Source organism: Dermacentor silvarum, chromosome 8 (assembly GCF_013339745.2).
Source record: "Dermacentor silvarum isolate Dsil-2018 chromosome 8, BIME_Dsil_1.4, whole genome shotgun sequence".
Lineage (NCBI taxonomy): Eukaryota > Metazoa > Arthropoda > Arachnida > Ixodida > Ixodidae > Dermacentor > Dermacentor silvarum.
In genome coordinates, this window is record NC_051161.1 from 112,551,343 (window position 1) to 112,570,297 (window position 18,955).

The 18,955-nt window shown below is 48.4% G+C and overlaps 1 protein-coding gene across 1 annotated transcript; it reads right to left on the reverse strand.

Annotated features, from left to right (window-relative positions):
- Nucleotides 1-4,876: 4,876 nt before the first annotated feature.
- LOC125947581 (uncharacterized) lies at nt 4,877-16,691 on the reverse strand. Its single transcript, XM_049672637.1, has 3 exons — nt 16,484-16,691; nt 10,641-11,010; nt 4,877-5,046 (listed from the first exon to the last, which is right to left on the reverse strand). Exons 1-3 carry the CDS (start codon nt 16,554-16,556, stop codon nt 5,007-5,009), a joined length of 483 nt encoding a protein of 160 aa, XP_049528594.1. The 5' UTR covers nt 16,557-16,691; the 3' UTR covers nt 4,877-5,006.
- Between the last annotated feature and the right edge of the window lie 2,264 nt (nt 16,692-18,955).

Here is an 18,955-nt window from a genome sequence, read left to right on the forward strand (position 1 = left end):
AGCTACGGCTCCCTCGGAGTAACGGAAGCCATTCTTGAAGGCCATGCTTTTGTGCACTACAAGCTCTGGAAACAATTGCGAGAACAGTAAATACGTTGTGGTCTCTACGTGTTGCTTTGTTTTTGCAAATTCTACCCAATAATTTGAATCGCCCGTGCAGCTCTATCCGGATAATTCGTAGTTTCCGGCTGGCAGCAACGTGCGACTCTTAGGTTAGGGCGTTCCCTACAGTCGCCGATCGATTTTCTGGAGCACGCGGGGACCGAAAAATAGTCTGAAAAACTTGTTTGGCCGAAAATAAATAAAATTCGGCTTAAAAAATCTCTTATAATGCCCTGCCTCATACTACGCTTGGAGAGATCAGACTTGTTTGGATTTGCGCAAGAGTGACGTCTCCGTGTACAGTTGACACGAGCATCGCCGCGTTGGTGATCTCCGCCAACGGAGTTTGCCATGGAGATTGAAGAAAAGAGCTTCGCACCACTTGGCTCTCGCGAAGGCACAGGTGGTGGCGCCGATCACCGAGACATGAGTCTCCGAGACACCTGCTCAGTGTACACACCACGTTCAAAATAGCCACCGAAACTTTAGAAGAAAAAAAAATAGATCCCACAATAAGTGATTATGACAATAGTGCTGACTGCAAAAAGAAAGAAAAAGTGCCATCCTCTGGAGCGTTTTGTCAGCCAAGGAAGAGCGGGCATGGTCTCCGAGACTGGAGGTTGGCACGCACTCTATATTGCTAGCGTGTGCCTCCCAATCTTGGAGGCCATAGAGCTGACCACTGGAAACGAAGCCAGTGGAAAATGCAACGCGGCTGCCTCCAAGAGAGGCTAGCGTGGCTCGGAACGAGCAATTTAGTCTGGGAAATCGAACTTTGGGGTATCAATTCGTCCGAAAAAATTGGTTGCGAAAATGCATTTGCTCAATGAGAACCCTGACGGTGCATTTTTGAAGTCCAGAAAATCCAGCAAGTCTAAATTTTTTTAATCAAGCACCCTCGCGCCCGCTTTAGCGGCGGTTGTCCTTTCCGTGAACATCACCACAACTTTGTTGAGTTCAGTTGGGGTGATATTTATATGCTACGTGTTGAGAGCCAGCTGGAGAACATGGCACTTGGGGTGGCGAACTACTGCTCCAAGCAATCCCGCATCAGTGATTACTTCAAGTAATGTTTCTAGGACATGGAAAATAAAGGTGATTTCTTTTTGCGGCAAGTTCTTGCTTGGTTTCTTTCTTTCTTCATTTTCGGTTCATTCGAAAATCCACGTAATTCGAAGAATTTTCGTGGTCCTTCGAATTATCGATGTTCTACTGTAGTTTCAGCAGGCGTTCTCTGGTTTGTGCTGCTTTTATCGCGTGAGTAAAAAAATCAGACACAATTCAACAGTGACACCCTAGCTACATTATTGGGTCCAAGAGCGAGCAGAGGAAAACGTCCGATATAGTTTTGGACTGTTTCCGAGCAGTTTCAACGTACTGGTGACCCCACACTTCCTGGTGCCACACAGTGCACACCAAAATGATGGTCGCCGTCAGTGAGATGAGCTTAGAATCAGCGATTTCAAATTGAGATTTCCAGTTAAAATGTGCGCAGAAAGCCCAACTTTTTTTTACTTTTTTTATGTACAATCATATTGGCCCTTTTGCTCTCAGTTACAATGATTAAGTGAAAAAACTTTGCTGTGTCATGGCCCCTTTAATGCATGCTGCCAATGCTCACTTACAACTTCTGAAAGGGCCACTGCATGCTGTAATATATTTGATGGGTTGCAGTGTCTCCTAAATTGAAAGTGGGCAGATATTACTTTAGGTTTCATATTTCGGGGTCTGCTGCACAGTCATATACCTTAGTAGTCATTTTTAATAGCTTATCAGACCCTATAGGCACTGTTGGATGTATTTGCGGTTGAGCTCACTGGCTGGCTTGCTAAAGGTGCTCTTTCCTTGCCTCACGAAAGGCTTTGTGTGGGCATACAAGGACAATTAAAAAATGCCTTTAGTGTAGAGATTCGCACATACAGTGAAATCCTTTTTACTTACCATGGCTGGTTTATCATAGAGCTGTGAGTGCGTAGCTAAACTACATTTACCAGCAAGAGAGAGAGAGAAAAACATTTATTTAGACCATCGAGATCGTTGATCTTGAGGACGAGTGGGTGGTGTCCTCATTCCAGGACTCCACTGGCCATGGCTGCTCGACGTACTTGCTGGACGAGAGCTTCTTGTCTCGCCAGGGTATCGCCGGTCAGCTGTACCTCCCACCGCTCAAATGACGTGTTAGGCGTCTTTAAATGTTGAGGTTTGCCACCGCAACCCCACGAGATGTGAAAGAGCGTAGGGCGTGTGTCGCCGCACCAGGGGCAGATGCCGCGATATGTTTGTGGGTATATTTTCCTGTATCTGTGTAGGTTTGGGAATGTGTTTGTTTGGATAAGTCTGAGGGCTATTGCCTCTTCAGTGCTGAGCTTTTTGTGAGGGGGAGGATAAATCCTACGGTTGAGTCGCTGGATCTCGAGTCGGTCGCAGTAATTTGATGGCAGGGGCACAAAGGTAAAGGGTGGGGATTGATGAGACGATTGGTTTTGCCCCGCTCGGTTAATTAGCGCTCCAGCTAAGGCGTTCGCCCTTTCGTTCCCCTCCAGTCGCGCGTGACCCAGCGTCCACGTGATTTGATGGGATTCTTGCAGCCTCGGGCCTAGAATCTGAGCCGCCAGCACCGGTGTTCGTCCGTTGGTAAAGTTGCGGCAGGCCTGTTGCGAGTCGGTAACGACATGAACTTCCCTGCCCACCCTGTCATGTTGCTTTATTACTAGCGCCGCGGCTATGGTCTCAGCCGCAGCTGGGGTCTCTGCCCTGGCGGAGGCCGCGAGGGTTAAGGAGTTGTCTCTCCCATTCACGGCGGCTACCGCGAAGAGGCCCCCTGCAGGGTACGCAGCCACATCCACATACGTTACATACGGGTCACCCTTGAATTGTCGGCGCTGTCTGTCGACCCGCGCCTTGCGTCGTCCTTCGTGGAGTTCATGACTCATGTGCTTTGGTATGGGGTTCGCCGTGATCTTGCTTCTGACCTCGGGCGGGAGTGATCGTTGCCCATCGAGGGCACGAAGCTCCGTTGGTGTGCCGGTCCGGTGGAGGATGGCTCTGCCCGCCGCCGTGTTCTGTAGTCTGGCTTTTTGCGAAGCCATAACCGCGTCCGACAGCTCAGCAAGGTGTTGTGGATCCCGAGATCCACTAACTTCTCGTTTGAGGTGGTAACAGGGAGACCCAGGGCCGTTTTGTACGCGCCTCTGATGATGGCATCAACTTGTTCTTGGTTGCGTTTGTTAACAAATCGCACAAGCCAGCTGACGAAAAGGGCCCAGCGCAGCAGGAGCAGTTGACACGCAGTGCGTGGTGAAAGACGCAACTGCAGCGCTAGTTCCGGCGACAGCCACTGCGGCCTCGCTGGCAAGTGGGCGGACATTGGCAGCTGCAGAACTGAAGTCACGTCTAAGAACGTTAACAGCAGCAGCAGCTATCCTGCAGCAGAATTATTCACAACAGTCCTCGCATCCATCATTCCATCTTCCTCGAGACTCCAATAAGTGTTTCTGCGCCTTGTGCCTTTGACAGAAATGGATATTAAGCAACTCTGAATAGGGAATTTGGGAATCGAAACCGAATTTCAAGTATTCACACACCCCCACACAAAAGCCCAATTACGAGTTTATACATTTCAAAATGGCCACGTAGACCAAGATAACTGGCATCAAATTATTCGTTAAAATTACCCAATTACGTACGTGCCACCGCAAGGTGCAGCTCGTGGCAACATAACCAGTAACGCTGACTCGTGGTGTGTCCTTCTGGTGATGTAGTAGGGCAGCATAACATAAAGCTTCACCATACTGCACGACAAAGCTTGCCTCTGCTGCTGAAGCAATTATGCAACCAATCTGGAGTTTCGCAAATTGCGAGTCGAAATTAGCTCGTGGTGAAGTGCAGTGGCAGCTTCATTTTAGGCCACTTTTTCATCACAGAGGAGTTGCACGGAGAGCCACACAGTGCAACTATGCATGATCGGGTAGATAGAATGAATAACTTCAGGCCCGTTCTTTCAGTCTACGTGGCCATTTTGAAATGTTGGAACCCGTAACGAGCCATTTCAGACGATTTCCTTCAACTTTATGAAATATGTGCTGCAAAGTATGTGATTAGGAAGTAATTGATGTAGTTATTTTAGTTAGTAAGCAAATCAGTTTTTTCTTGCAAATGATGTCAGAAAATTCACCTGTAGTGACGAGATTCAAGTATATTTTGTAAGGTTTTTTTTTCTAAGTTCAAATTAAAAAAAAGGACAGTATATGAGAATTGTAGATTACCATTGAATTAAAGGACGCTGAAAAATATGTCAGTGGCAGTTATATTTATAATTACCAGATCAGATTATCGGTCACATGGTGAATCACTTTATATGGACCCATCGCCCTGTCCTTATGTAAAAAATAATAATGTTGGTGGTGTTTTTTTGAAGACGATTAGATGACCATTCCCTCGCCGACTGCTTCTGTGAAGTTGTGCGTTTATAGTCTCCAGATATGGCACTCTATGTGAGCTAACTAATTGGCACCTCTATTTACGTGGAAAAGAGTTCTTTTTTTTATGCACACACAGAATGACCTGTCGCGGTGGCTCAGTCTGTGTCGCTGCTGAGCACGAGAACGCGGGATCGAGTCCCGGCCACGGCAGCCGCATTTCGAAGGAGGCGAAATGCAAAAACGCCCGTGTGCTTGCGTTGTAGTGCACGTTAAAGAACCCCAGGCAATCAAAATTAATCCGGAGCCCTCCACTACGGCACGGCTCATAATCAGAACTGGTTTTTGCACGTAAAACCCCAGAAAGAAGAACACACCAAATGCAAAAAAGTGTGGGAAATATGTATTTTATTGAAAAATACAGATCTGGGGTTGTCTTTGGTACTGCTGTGCGTTAGAGAGAAGGCCTCTGCATTAGAGAGAATTCTACTCTGTTGCGATGCCCGAGGCAGGAGCTGATTCAGGCCTGGAAAAAGAAGCAAAAGAAAGACCACTGATATAAGGATTACGATACACCCATAGTATTCATCAACAGCTTCAGTGCTTACATGCACAATTAATTGCCGTGTGTTGCTGCTCAAAGGCCATACACATTGACGGGAAGCCCACAATTCTATTGTGAGGCAAAATTAATTCACCGTAATGGCATCAGAACCTCTGTTCACATAACCACTAAGCGAGAGTTAAGCAATTATCGCAATTATCATAATGCAGTTATCGTAATATAAAGCGCATGACGCGATGTGTGCGCATGCTTATGACTCTTTTCTACTGACGTGTGATGTTCACTCCACCCCGTTCTTGTTTCGTGGTATCACGGAGATTGCAGAGTGATGAACACATCGTGACAAGTCACTAAAGCGCGGTGTTCACGTCTCGCTTCGACCCGCCATGGTGGCTTAGCAGATATGGTGTTGCGCTGTTAAGCACAAGGTCGCAGGATCAAATCCTGGCCGCAGCGGCCGCATTTAAATAGGGGCCGATGCAAAAACGCCCGTGCCACGTGCATTGAGGGTACGTTAAAAGATCTCGAGGTGTTCAAAATTAATCCGGAGTCCTCCACTACGGCGTGCCACATAATTAGATCATGATTTTGGCACATAACACCCCAGAATTCACGTCTCGCTTTTGCCACTTCATTTGTTTAAGACGAGGGAAAATGCTTTTTGTGATGTTCTCGAAACACGAAACGATAATAAAATGGATAGGATTGTGACGAGCAGAGGGTGCAACAATCACACATCACGCACTTGATACGGGGATTCACAAATGTTACTACAGTGAAAAGACAACAGCGCCACGCTAAATGCCGTTGTACACCGTCAAAAAATGCAGGACAGCGTTTTCAACTGTGCTACAACCACACCGATGCATTTCGTCGGACACTTTGAAAATTGAAGATTGGCAGTTGCGCTTTAACTTCTCGGACATTGTTCTTGCTATACGAGGTCCAACTAACGCGGACGCGACATACGTGGGTGAACCAAAATTTGTAGCATCCTTTAAAGCTTTACCACGCCGTGTAGGGCCTCTAATGGCCTGCTCATAAAGAGTCGCACCAGTAAGCTTACATCACTTTCTGGATTGAGCTCTGAAATTGTTTGGCACTTTTAATATTTAATAGTGTGAGAAGAATTGAGATAAAAGGCACGCTCTGTGAATGTTATGTTTCACGATGTGGCGACACACTGCACACAAACCGGTGCAGCCTCAGCCTCGCCACTTGCTAGCCCGGCGTGACACGGCTGCATGCTGCACCACGCCTCCGATAAGGGACCGCGCCACCGCAGCATCACTGGAGGCTTACGTCACCGACGGTGAATATAAACCCAAGCTGCCAAGCTCGAAAGATTCTTCCTTCGCTAACCATTCGAGCGCAGCAGCGGATGAGCTCCGCTGGTGTAGCGTGGAGCTTCAGCCTGAGGAACGCTGGACAAACCTTTCAGCGCTTCATCGACGAAGTCGTCCACGGCCTCGACTTCTGCTTAGTTTACCTGGACGACATACTGGTATTTTCCCGCGATGCCGAAGAGCACCACAGGCACCTTCGTCTGCTGTTCCAACGCCTCGATGACCACGGTCTACTCGTCAATATCCAAAAAAAGCACGCTAGGCGCTTCCGTCATCCGCTTCCTCGGCCACAAAGTTTCATATGAAGGAACTCGGCCCTTGCCCCAATGCATCTCGGACCTGCAAAATTGCCCTCAACCCACCACCGCTAAAGACCTTCACCGTTTCCTCGGCATGCTGAACTTTTACAGGCGTTTCTTGCCACACGCAGCCGACTACCAGGCTCCCTTCCGGGATGCTTTGGCTGGCCTACGAGGAAACCAACCCGTCACGCGGACACCGACGTTAGTGAAAACTTTCGAAGAATGCAAAGCCGCCCTCTGCACTGCCACGCTTCTCACCCATCCCGTGCCAGACGCTCCCTTGGGACTCTTCACGGACGCATCTAGCTTCGCCATCGGCGCTGCCCTCATGCAACGCGTGGACAACACCTGGCATCCCTTGGCGTTCTTCTCCAAGAAACTCGCAGCTCGGAAAACGACCCCTTCAACCGCTAGTTCCACTGACGAAATCACGGCCACCGTCCCGGCAAGTTTGCCAGCCAGAGAACTGCTGGCGATATACGAAGCAGTGCAACACTTTCGCCATATTCTCGAAGCACAGAACTGCACCATCTATACCGACCACAAGCCTCTTACCTACGCCTTCTCTCAACGTCGCGACAAACTCCCGCCTGTACAGCAGAACCAACTCTCGTTCATTGCACAGTTCACCACCGACATCCAATACCTCAGTGGAAAAGACAACGTGGTCGCCGACGCGCTTTCACGTGTAGCAGCCATCAACTGTAGGCAGATAACAGCGGACGTCCTCGCCGAGGCTCAGACTATGGACGCCGAACTGCAGGAACTTCTCAAGGGCAGGTCCTCACTACAGCTGCAACAAGTTCCCATTCCAGGGTCAACAACCACAATCTGTTGCGACATGTCAACAGGACAAAGCAGGCCCTATGTGCCCTGGCCCATCGCCGTGGTCTTTTCAACCAGCTCCGTAACCTCGGACGTGGCGGTCGTGGCTGACCGCTATGTCTGGCCCTCCATGCAGCGGGATTGTCGCACCTGGGCGCACTCCTGCATTCAATGCCAATGCGCTAAAGTCACCAGACACGTCACGTCACCACTCGGAACATTCCCTCAGCCCTCTGGTCGGTTTGAGCACGTCCACCTCGACATCATGGGACCCTTTCCCCTGGCTGGACCCTATCGCTACAGGCTCACCGCCATCGACCGGTACACTCGATGGCCCGAGGCATGGCCCCTCGAGGGAATCACCGCGGAAGACGTCGCCTCGGCCTTCTTCACCGGCTGGGTTGCTCGTCTCGGCGCCCCCCGCCGCGTAACCACCGACCAAGGATGACAGTTCGAGTCGCACCTTTTCAGGCTCCTCGGGCTGACCATCGGTTTTGAACGCTTGAGGACCACCAGTTACCACCCCTGCGCCAACGGAATAATCGAGCGTTTCCACCGACAGTTCAAAGCAGCCATTATGTGCCACCCAGACTCAACCTGGCTTGAGGCCATCCCAGCCGTCATCCTTGGTCTTCGCGCCACCTTCAAGCCGGACATCCACACTACACCAGTGGAGCTCGTCTACGGGGAACCACTCCGTCTCCCAGGTGAATTTCTCGCTGCACTGCCTTCCAGCACTACGACGTCAGATCCCACTGACTTCGTCGCCCGGCTCCGCCGCACCATCGCCACCTTACGCCCGTCACCTGCAGCCCACCACTGCAAGCCTATACCTTTCGTGTTCAAGGAGCTAGCATTGTGCACGCACGCTTTCCTCCGCGACTGACACTGTCCGCAGGCCTTTCCAGCCACCCTACAGCGGACCCTACCTGGTCGTCCATCGTGACGACAAAAACTTCACTCTGCGCCTGAACGGGAACGATGTCCGCGTCTCGATTGATCGGCTCAAGCCCGCATACATTGCTGCGAACGAACCGGGCAGTGCCACTCCATCCACAGGAATCTATCCACAGTCGCCGACGTCGCAGCCCACTCCAGTCACGACACGCTCTGGACGTCTGGTACGCCTCCCAGATTTCTACAGACCCTGAGGGCTCTACACTCCGCGGGGGGGGTGATGTGGCGACACATTGCGCACAAACCGGCGCAGCCTCCGCCTCGCCACTTGATAGCCCGGCGTGACACGGCTGCATGCTGCACCACGCCTCCGATAAGGGACAGCGCCACCGCAGCGTCACCGGAGGCTTACGTCACCGACGGTGGATATAACCCAAGCTGCCAAGCTCGAAAGATTCTTCCTTCGCTAACCGTTCGAGCGCAGCGGCGGTACTTTAGCCCCGCCGCTGCTACTACGCTAATAAACAGTCATTATGTTTCATGTTGGGATGCGTCCTTGCATCGACATGGCATCCCACAACGACATATGTTTATGGGCTGCCATTCGCAAAATTCTGAGGAATAATTTAGTCAAGAACTTGGGACTTGGTATGAGCAACAGTAGTGGTTGCATAGTGTATCAATATAACCAGCATATGCGGCATGGAAAAGCGTGTATAGCGTTTATATACTTCAATACTATATGGGGAGCCCCACGGCGACGGCGAAAATTTGCTTGGGTGTCGGCATATTTTGAGTTGATGGTACTCTAATTTTGATTGTACTTTAAAGTTTATTCGACTGATAATTTGGGTTAGCGTGCAACAAACAAATGCTAAAGAGTAACAGTCAATTTATGACACTGAGGTATTTGATAAGGTATAGCTTTGGACAAATTGGTTCTGCATTATGACGACCAGCGCCCGACAAGAAACATCAAGGACACAAAGACGGGTGCGGACTCCCAACTAACTTTATCATTAATCCTGTTTATATATATATATATATATATATATATATATATAGGCCTCACCTGCTGACGTCATACAAAAAGAAACAATTTAAAGCAATCTGGAAAGAATGAAGACGTCAAAACGAAGATAACTAAAAAAAATCAGGCTGAGGAGTGGCCCCAGTGGTTCTCTCTGCACCAAGGAAGCTGTCAGGCCTGTGCCCGCGGATTTCCAAAGCACCCAAACCGCCTATATGTGGCAAGAGGCATGTAAATCCCGACGTCACCTGTGCGGTGGGTGTGGTTTACGAAATTCCGCTCAGCTGTGGCAGGGTTTACATCGGCCAAACGGGTCGATGTGTTAACGACAGAGCGAGAGAGCACGCACTTTCCATTAAGACTAACCTTTCGACACATTTACATGCGCACTGCAAAGCATGTAAATGTAACGCAAGATTTAAGATCAGCATTCTGGGTAGAAGCAACGAGGTGCTGGCACGAGAAATGCTCGAGGCATAAAAAGAAAAAAAAGATATCTGCATTAGCGATACGTCAGTGGTGTTGCGCGGCGCCGAGTTTGAGTTTTTTAGATGCTTCTTAAACTAGCACATGATTCTTATTGACTCATCTGGGTGGGGTGATACGTGGAACCTTGCCGCGCATGTGTTAGCTCAGCTATATATTGCGATGCTTTCTCGGAATAAAGTTGGTTGCGAGCGACGCTCTTTCCTTTCACCTGTATTTTTTTTCCTTGATGTGTTGCGTCCTATCGTTGTATGAAGGCTGAGGAAGGCTGGCCTGTGAACTCACCCTGCCACACGTGTTTAGTATAAGGCTGTTCTGTCGGACAATTATAAGGAGGTGACTATATGCTGTCTGCAACGTTCCATCAAAACAATGTAAATTGCGGAAATAGCTAAAAAATTCGAACGAAAGCCCGCTCTCCCTTCCCAGGCGATCGCCTTCTCTAGCCTTCTCCCTGCTTGCAGAGACGACGACGTCGCTGACGCCCATGTTACACACGTGCCGCAGGCAGCAACACGAATTCCCCCGAAAGCAGGAGGCGGAGAGGTTATTCATGGACGTGCAGTTTGGCTACCGTACGCTTGGGGAAAGGGAAAGATAAGGAAAGCAATATTGAAAGTAACAAATAAAATGAGTAAAAATAATGCGCAGCAATGCAAGCACAAATACCTGCGGCTGTTAAGAGCTGAAGGATCTTCCTCCAGCTCTTGCGTGTCCAGGATGTCCTGGAGAGCCTGCCTGATTTTCGGCGGCATCCAGAAGGACCGCTGGGTCACAAGATTCCGAATCAAGCGGGGGCGTTCCTCGAACGGCTGGAACCTCATTTTGCGACGCAGCAGCCGCGCTCTGTGCCTACGGCAGAGCTGCGGCGACGACGGTGGGCAGGGGGGCAAGGTGTAGTGCTGGCCGATCGGCCGAAAGATGTCACGGTGGCCACGGGCTTCGGAAGTCGACGGCTCGTCGTTGACGTGGCCACACAGCTCGACGTGTGCCTCGGCGTTGTCCCTAGCTTGAAGGCCCTCCGACGTGGCACGATCAGCTGCAAGGGTGTGGTCGAGGTGGCAGTGAACAGACAATCGTGGTGTAATGGTCCATCACTAGGTTTCAACATTGCAAAGATAAGAGCGTGGCGCCAACCGTGTCTGCAAAGTATTAAATGGCTACACAGCGCAGAAACAGCTGAACTTTTAAGCAGAAGCCCACGTGATCTTCCTCTCGAGGGAGCCCCGTCTTAGTCGGCGTCAAGGTCAAACGTCTAAATTCCCCCGCTTAATACTCGGTTCTATTAACGTTGATACGCACTTCCTGCAACGTCACAGATTATCGCACATGACTTCGTCAAATCATCCAGTGCAGAACGCAAAATGCCGGAAGTCGGCACGCTGTACAGTAAGTACACTGTACACTCTGCAAAAAGAAAGAAAAGTAAAAAATATGAAGGTGGGGCTCGTGGATGTAAACACAATGTGGTCCCTCAGCTTTTGTAAGAATTAAGGCAGGTACTAGTCGAGGCAAAGGGGAAGAGTGCGCATATCAATCTCGGCAGCGAAACTAATAACAGGGTCTTTCAGTTGCACCTATTTCCAGCATAACAAAGATGCGATGTTGAAAAGTCTTGCGGTAAAACGCTCCCTAGGCAGCGTTACCACATAACCGCTGTATAACCAAAATTTTATAATGCGTCTTGTTGAGGAGCCTTTTAGTTAAGAGATAACTGCAGCTCATTCGAAGAGCCATGATTGTCCAGCGAACGCAAGAGTGACATTATTTTCCACCCAGAAAACTATGAAAGAGGAATAGAACGCTGTTTCTTATGGTTTGCGCTTTTCGAAGACAAGGACACAGTAAGGCACACGGATAAACAAACACTGCCATTTGTTTATTTGTGTGCCTTACTGTGTCCTTGACTTCGAAAAGCGCAAACCATACCAGAGAAAAAGAACCTCCAAATGACTTGATTAGCCGTTAGATGTCCCTCGGGAGAAGAAATCACGCATACTTTGAGAGTTGGGTTACAGCATTTAGTGCACTTCGCGTCAGGTATCGGAGATAAATGAGAGTAGTTAGCTGTCAATGTTGGTCTGATATGTGCAGGTTAGTCGACCGGGTGCAGAAATGGTACATAGTTATAAATACAAAAGTAACAGCAACCGACTCGTTCGAGGAATATGAATGAGAACACATATTTATTGTTTTCAACAGACTAGTATCTTAAACACATCCCATATGAAAGTGTTTGATGAAACTAAATGTCTAACTGCAAAGCTTCTTGTTCAGAGGAGCGCCATATTCCAAGTGGTCAATGACGCGGGGAAGCCATTCGCAATAAAGCATGTGTGCGTAAAATTTCTCACACCGCTATTCTAATTTTTTTAATCGCCTTTTTGGGGCTCGTCAGCGAACAATCCTCATCTAGCTTGCGTGCATTTTCTTGCTTTAAAGGGGCTGTACCGTTTTTTAAGGACAGCCTATTTTGTACCGCAATAGAAAACCTATCATTCGATTTGTTGTAAAGTACAGTGTTCTCTGATATATTTTTTTTTTCTTCATCTGCATCTCGGCCCCAACACTTGATTACCGAACGTGACGGCAATGCCGTGAAAAGTGAGTAGAAGAAAGGGAGAAACTGTAAGATCAAAGTTTCTGCAACACGTTCCCCCCCATTAAGCACTGACATTATGACCCACGCGATCCTTTGCCACACGATCCTCCAGCTCCAGCATGGGAAAACGCAGGGAAGGAATTTCGCTTGCGGAGGCTAGAGTCGACGGTGGTAAGTGGAGAGAGTGTATGTGGGCGGTGACACTGGCCACCTGAAATCATGGGTTCGCGGCAGTGAAATATTTCTTCTAGCTCGGCTATTAATCAACCAATTTGAGAAATTATTGCAGTAGAACGCTCTCGATAGGGCACGTAACAACTTCCATGCAGCGTATAACGAAAATTTGCTATGTGGCCTGATGAGGGGCCCTTAAAAGCGAAGCTTTCTTTCTCTCTTCCTTCGACTTTTGCACTGCTGCTGTTGCCTTGCGTGCTGCGTCGGGGGGTGGTTGAGAGCTCACGGAAGAGAGGTGCGGGAGATGAGATAGGCGACGTCAATGACGTTTTGGTAGAGCGGGGCTACAATGCGCTCCAGACGCCGTAATTAGGCGTGACCCCTCGCAAAAGCATTCCAGGAACAGCAACGACAGTCCATGGAGGAGGTAGGCAGAATGTTGGAGAGAGGAGGCAGGGACTGGGTACAACCGGACCTTACCCCTCTGCGCTCGTGGCAGCCCTTTTGTATTTGCTTTGTTCTCTCTCCCATAGGCTTCCCACAGCTGTTTACCCTATCGCCCTGCTGGCCGGTGTTCAGCGGTTAGCTCGGGGAACATTCTCCCTTTTTTGTTGTCACAATCACGAATAAAAGAAAAGAACGCGATAGCGTTATCGGGACCCGTTCGCATCGCATCGTTCGCATACGGCAAGTCAAGTAGGTTTCATTCACTGCAACACTGAACGTGGGAAAGCCATCTTACAAAGACCAAGCTTACACCGATCCCCTTAAAGTCGGCTTCACTTTTAAACTGAAATGCATTGATGGCAATGCGTTTTTCCAGGGGCAATATAAGTGGTCTTATATTAAATTCTGAAGGCCCTAGCACCTTTTTTTATTATTTTAATTGTTTGCTATTGCCCCGATGCGCGCGCACGTCTGGTAGAAATGCTGGAAAAGGGGTTTGTGTTTAAGTTTCCTTGTAGCAGAATTGGGCTTTGTCGTACATTCAAATTACAATCCGACGCCGATTGGTAAGCAATCCGACGGCGAATCCGACGCCGGATGGTAAAGTCGTACTTTACCATTTTTCTGACGGAAATTGCACCACGTGGAGGGCCTGCGCGGCCGATATGGTTGGATGATTTTCTGCACCACCCGCGATCACACGCCGGTTGCCGACACGGGTCCCTAAACGTTAAAAAAAAACCGTTCGCTCGTCCGTTGCTCGCGGCAGGTGCGTCGTGGCGGTCAAGAATGCGCCGCTGAAGGAGGAGGAGAGACGAACACAGTGGTCTGTTCTGGGCATTTCTGATTGTCGTGGACGCACTCGGGGTGGACTAACGAAATAGCTTTTTATTGCGATAGCAATTATATGGACACTCAAAAGCAGATTTCTGCCGTCGGCGTCGCCGTCGCCGTCGCCGTGAGGTTCCGTATGACGTCAATGGAGATGAAATCGTCGCCGCGCGCCGCCGAACGCTGTATGTGCGAGTGAAAGGGCGCGAGGGACGCGCTCTTTCACGGGGAGTGAACGCACGGCGGAGAACAAACGCGCGTTCTGCGCCGTGCTTCCTTAAGGGCTGCAGAAGTAGGCGTCTCTTTCCTCCTTTACAATCACCATATATGTAGAGCAAACGCGCCTTCTTCTCACGCACGAAAGGTCGCGACGGGAAGGGAGGCGACGTTTAGCTGCGGCACCAAGTGCCTATTTATATCAGAGGCTCCGGCAACAGTCACCAACGCCGCAGGCATTTTGAGCGAACGCGGGCAAAACGCCGACGGCGTCGACAACAGTTCTGCGCGTTGCCGGTTCTGCTGCATGTCCAAGTTTATACAGCTGATAAAGCTAATATCATTACTCCGTATAGCTCTCTCCAAATTTGCTATCGCAATTGATGCTTCGCCTTCCAGGTGAAACTGCGACAACTTTTTTCTTTTGCGCGTTGTTCCTTCATGCTACTTTTACTAACGAAACAGACACTAATCGACGCAAGCGACCAGCAGTGCGCTTCACGGTGAGAAGGAAACGGTCATGCCATTGATTGCATTAGAGTAGCTATCTGGGTCAGTTGATACATACTGAATAGTAAAAAACCAGTCAAAAGACGAAGTACAGAGAAGGGACGTGGCACACACAACGACCAGCACAGTTGTTTTGTGTGTGCCACGTCTCTTCTCTGTACTTCGTCTCTTGACTGGTTTTTACTATTCATTGATTGTATTCCTCGATGCTACGAGCAGCAGCAAAACGACGATGGCGCGCCAAGGCTATCGTCGCTCCCGAAACGGGCGGACGGGCGAGATACTTAAATTTTGTCTTGCCAAAGCAATGGACTCACCACACATGTAAGATTTTTTTTTTATTGCGATAGCAATTATATGGGCACCCCAAAGCGGATTTCTGCCGTCGCCGTGAGGTTCCGTATGACGTCAACGGCGATGAAATCGTCGCCGCGCTTCGGACGCTGTATGTACGAGCGAAAGGGCGCGAGGGACGCGCGCTTTCACGGGGAGCGAACGCACGTCGGAGAGCAAACGCGCGTTCTGCGCCGTGCTCCCTGAAGGGCTGTAGAATTAAGCGTCTCTTTCTTCATTTCCTTATATAGAGAGCAAACGCGACTTTTTCCGTCGGCCATAAGGCTGTGGGGGAACGGGAGGGAGGGGAGGCGACGTTTAGCTGCGGCACCAAATGCGTATTTATATAAAAACGCCGACGGCGTCGACAACAGTTCTGCGCGTTGCTGGTGCTGCTGCATGTCCAAGTTTATACAGCTGATAAAAATGCTATCCTTACTCCGTATAGCTCTCTACTAATTTGCTATCGCAATTGATGCTTCGCCTTTCGGGTGACACTGCGACCATTCTTTTTTTCCTTTCTTTTTTTTTTGTATCATAAGTGATTGACGTTGCCTGGTGGTGGAATCTGAACTACTCGCAAGACTGCGACATCCTGAATAGGGAAGCTACCCTAACGCCACATTCCACAACGCGACTCGCACATGGATGCGCCACTCTGTTCGTCTGTAGAAAGGCAGCGCCACTGTTCCAACACGCACAGAAAAGTTAGCAGAAGCACACAAAATACAATTTTAAGCAATAAAAAAAACTCTCCCCGAGCGAGTCTCAGGTCACGTGACTGAACTACATACAGATTGGTTCGCACTGTTCCACCGTCAAGCGACGCCACATGACATTTGTGCACCCCTTTCAAAGACAAATTAAAAATATAATTCCGGGTTTCCTGAATCGAAACCTGCTGCTCGTTTCGTTCAATGCAACATAGGATCTTCCCAATTTTCTTCTTGATTCAAAGCCGTTCTAAGCGGTAGACAGTGCAGGGAGGGCTGCTTTAACGGCGTAGTTCCCAATACCATCAGGTTATGGAAGGCATGCATGTTACATGTTGTCCCGACAGAAAAGTAGCGAGCGCAGTGTGTGATGGTTAGTCACTTGTAATTCAGGAATTTATTGTAATTATAGTTATTATCTATTGTAATAATATGTAGCTCGTAATACTCGGACTTTCCGCAATACGTACAAATTTTAACGCATTGCAGGTCACTTTGTGTCCAGCTCATGCATGTTTAGACCATGAGTGCTATGCCGATGGTATACTTCTTTTCCATATAGCGTCGTACAAACAAACTTAAACGAAGACAAAGCAAATCAGCCTCCCAACGCAACCAACCCCGTTTAAGTCAGCTGTGAGGTCCGAGACGTAATACCCTAACCCTGTGCGCAAAAAGAAACTCACTCAAACGCAGCCGTTCCAAGTCGGTGCTGAGGTAGTGTTCTATGGTGCGCCCGTCGTTGTTGGAGCTTGCCATTTCAACGAGATCTTGATGCTAACGGGTTTGTTTCCGCTGAGGTTTCGCTGCTGCTGCTGATGATGATGAATTGTAGCTGATCCCTTTGTAAGGGGCGGGCTGCTTTCAAAGCGCCCTAGCCGGAGTAAAATAATTATACATCGCGATAAAAAGAAAATGGGAAAATTAGAAAAGGGGAGAAAAAGAAAAATTCGTTGGCCCTTCCACTCCGTGAAGATGGTTAACTAGCGAAGCTTAAATGTGCGGCCCCGCTTTTTATCACTGGGTTAATCCCGAGCGTTCATTAAAGTATTTCTCGATTATAAGGTTACACGCACGTTCGGCTGCGACTGAGAGAACGACGTCACTGACGGTATGCCCGCAGTGCGCCGTGGTCGCTTGCGTTCGATGTCTCGAGTTTGCTCGGCGGCGTGGTTAGCAGCATTCGCCCGCCATTGCCGCTTGCGATCCTTCGAAATTAAGTTGCTTCAAAATTAAATCTGTAAGCCAATGAATGGCTCATACCCCCTTAAGCAATGGCCCATACCCCCGTAAAGTAAAGTGGAAGAAGTCGACGACGAAGAACGCGGGAGCAGCTGGCCCGAGCGCGTGCCGAGGGGCACCAATGAGCCAGCTGCGGAAGAAGTCGACGCTCGAGCCAATGCTGATGATGATAGTTGTCGGTACACGGGCGATTTCACCTGGGCATATACGATTTTTCCTAGACATGTAAAGCTTCGCTATAATAAATAAATTTACCTAGAATCTCTTCAGGGAGATATCTGAATGATGCGTAAGCATTTCGTAGTAAGGACGTGGACCACAAACAATCTGACTCTCTCCCTCTCTCTCTCTCTCTCTCTCTATATATATATATATATATATATATATATATATTACTATTACAGTAAGTGAAGAAGCCTGGAAATGCGTCTATCAGTTATTTTTTATAATTAACAAACATATAGCTCTTTATCAATCACACATGGTGAACCATGGTGGCCTGAACAATTATTCATATTTGTATTTATTTCTTGACAGAATATAAAATTTATATATGATGCAGGGACAAAAGGCAGTGAGTGCCCAGAGGTCCCTGATGCTGCCCAGTAGCAGCAGTGCCATGCACATACTTAATTATGGCGTTTTACGTACCAGAACCACGATCTGATTATGAGGCATGCTGTAGTGGGGGACTCCGGAATAATTTGGACCACCTGGTGTTCTTTATCGTGCACTTAAATATAAGTACACGGGTCTTTTCGCATTTCGCCCCCATCGAAATGCGGCCGCCGTGGCTAGGATTTGATCCCGCGACCTCGCCTTTAGCAGCCCAACAGCCACTAAGCAACCAGGGCGGGTTGTGCAGCGCACATACAAAAATGCACATTTGTTGCAGACAACTTTACTAATTAAACAAAGAATTGTACCTGGTTGTTAAGTCTACAGCACGAATATGTCTCAAGTTAAGGTAATCGTATTGTCCCGGTTATTCACAACGAAGTACAGTCAACATGAATGACTTGCAATATTTGCAAGAAAAAAAAAAAGAGCAGATGTGTGCGACCTTGCAGAATTACAACCAAATTTTCATTGAAGCTGTTTCTTTCGAATATTTTCAATGTAAGTTTGTTTCCGGCAATTATATCGCATAGTTTAAGAAGGTGCCCGTACATGACTGTTCCGTGTGAAACCGTGCCCTCTTGTAATGCTTTGGAGCATTTATTGTTGGAAATTTTCAAAAAGCCAGAATTCCTTAACAAATGTTACTTCGCCATAAAATTTACACTTTATCTTCCTACTCTCCTTCCCCCTCGCCCATTCAAATTTTGCTAGCTTTGATATATGGGTTGAGCTCACAGTTCTCCTAGCACAGTGGGATAAATTCCATGTTGGTAAGGCACATTCATAAAGTTCCGGATCGCGTGCTTGCGTAATTTACTGCAAGTATCAAAATTAGTCGCCTGCCTTTAAAGTTTACTTACATAGTGCCCATACCGCCCCTTTATTTTCACCAAATATAAAGAATGTGTCTTGTTTAGTTCACCGAGAACATCGATGAAACCAACTAGGAACGCCTTATGACGCATGGAAATAGGCAGAAAAAACGACGGCTCGGCAATTAATTGCAGCGCTTATAACTAGACCAGGAACGAAAAATTTTGTCGCACATTGCACTTACCATGAGCCCCCTCTCCTTTCCACAAAATATAAATCTGGTGTAACATACAGCTATGTCGGGACACTGGGAAGCATAGCCGAACGCGACCACATCACACGCTCTAACACTTGAATAATTTTTTTTTTTTTTTTTTGCAAAGCCTATGTTTGATCCAACCTCATTTAACTTAGCACCGAGAGTTTCCATTGCGCGTATTCCAAATTTTTGATAAATTTGGTCTTGGTGGCATTTATAGCTC

Bases quoted from the DNA above. Each gene is read 5' to 3' on its own strand.
- LOC125947581 (XM_049672637.1), bottom strand. From the start codon at position 16,556: ATGGCAAGCTCCAACAACGACGGGCGCACCATAGAACACTACCTCAGC. The intron at 11,011-16,483 runs GTGAGTTTCTTT...ACACCCTTGCAG, and splicing joins CTTGGAACGGCTGCGTTTGA to CTGATCGTGCCACGTCGGAG. The intron at 5,047-10,640 runs GTATTTGTGCTT...TTCTTTTTCCAG, and splicing joins TCAGCTCTTAACAGCCGCAG to GCCTGAATCAGCTCCTGCCT.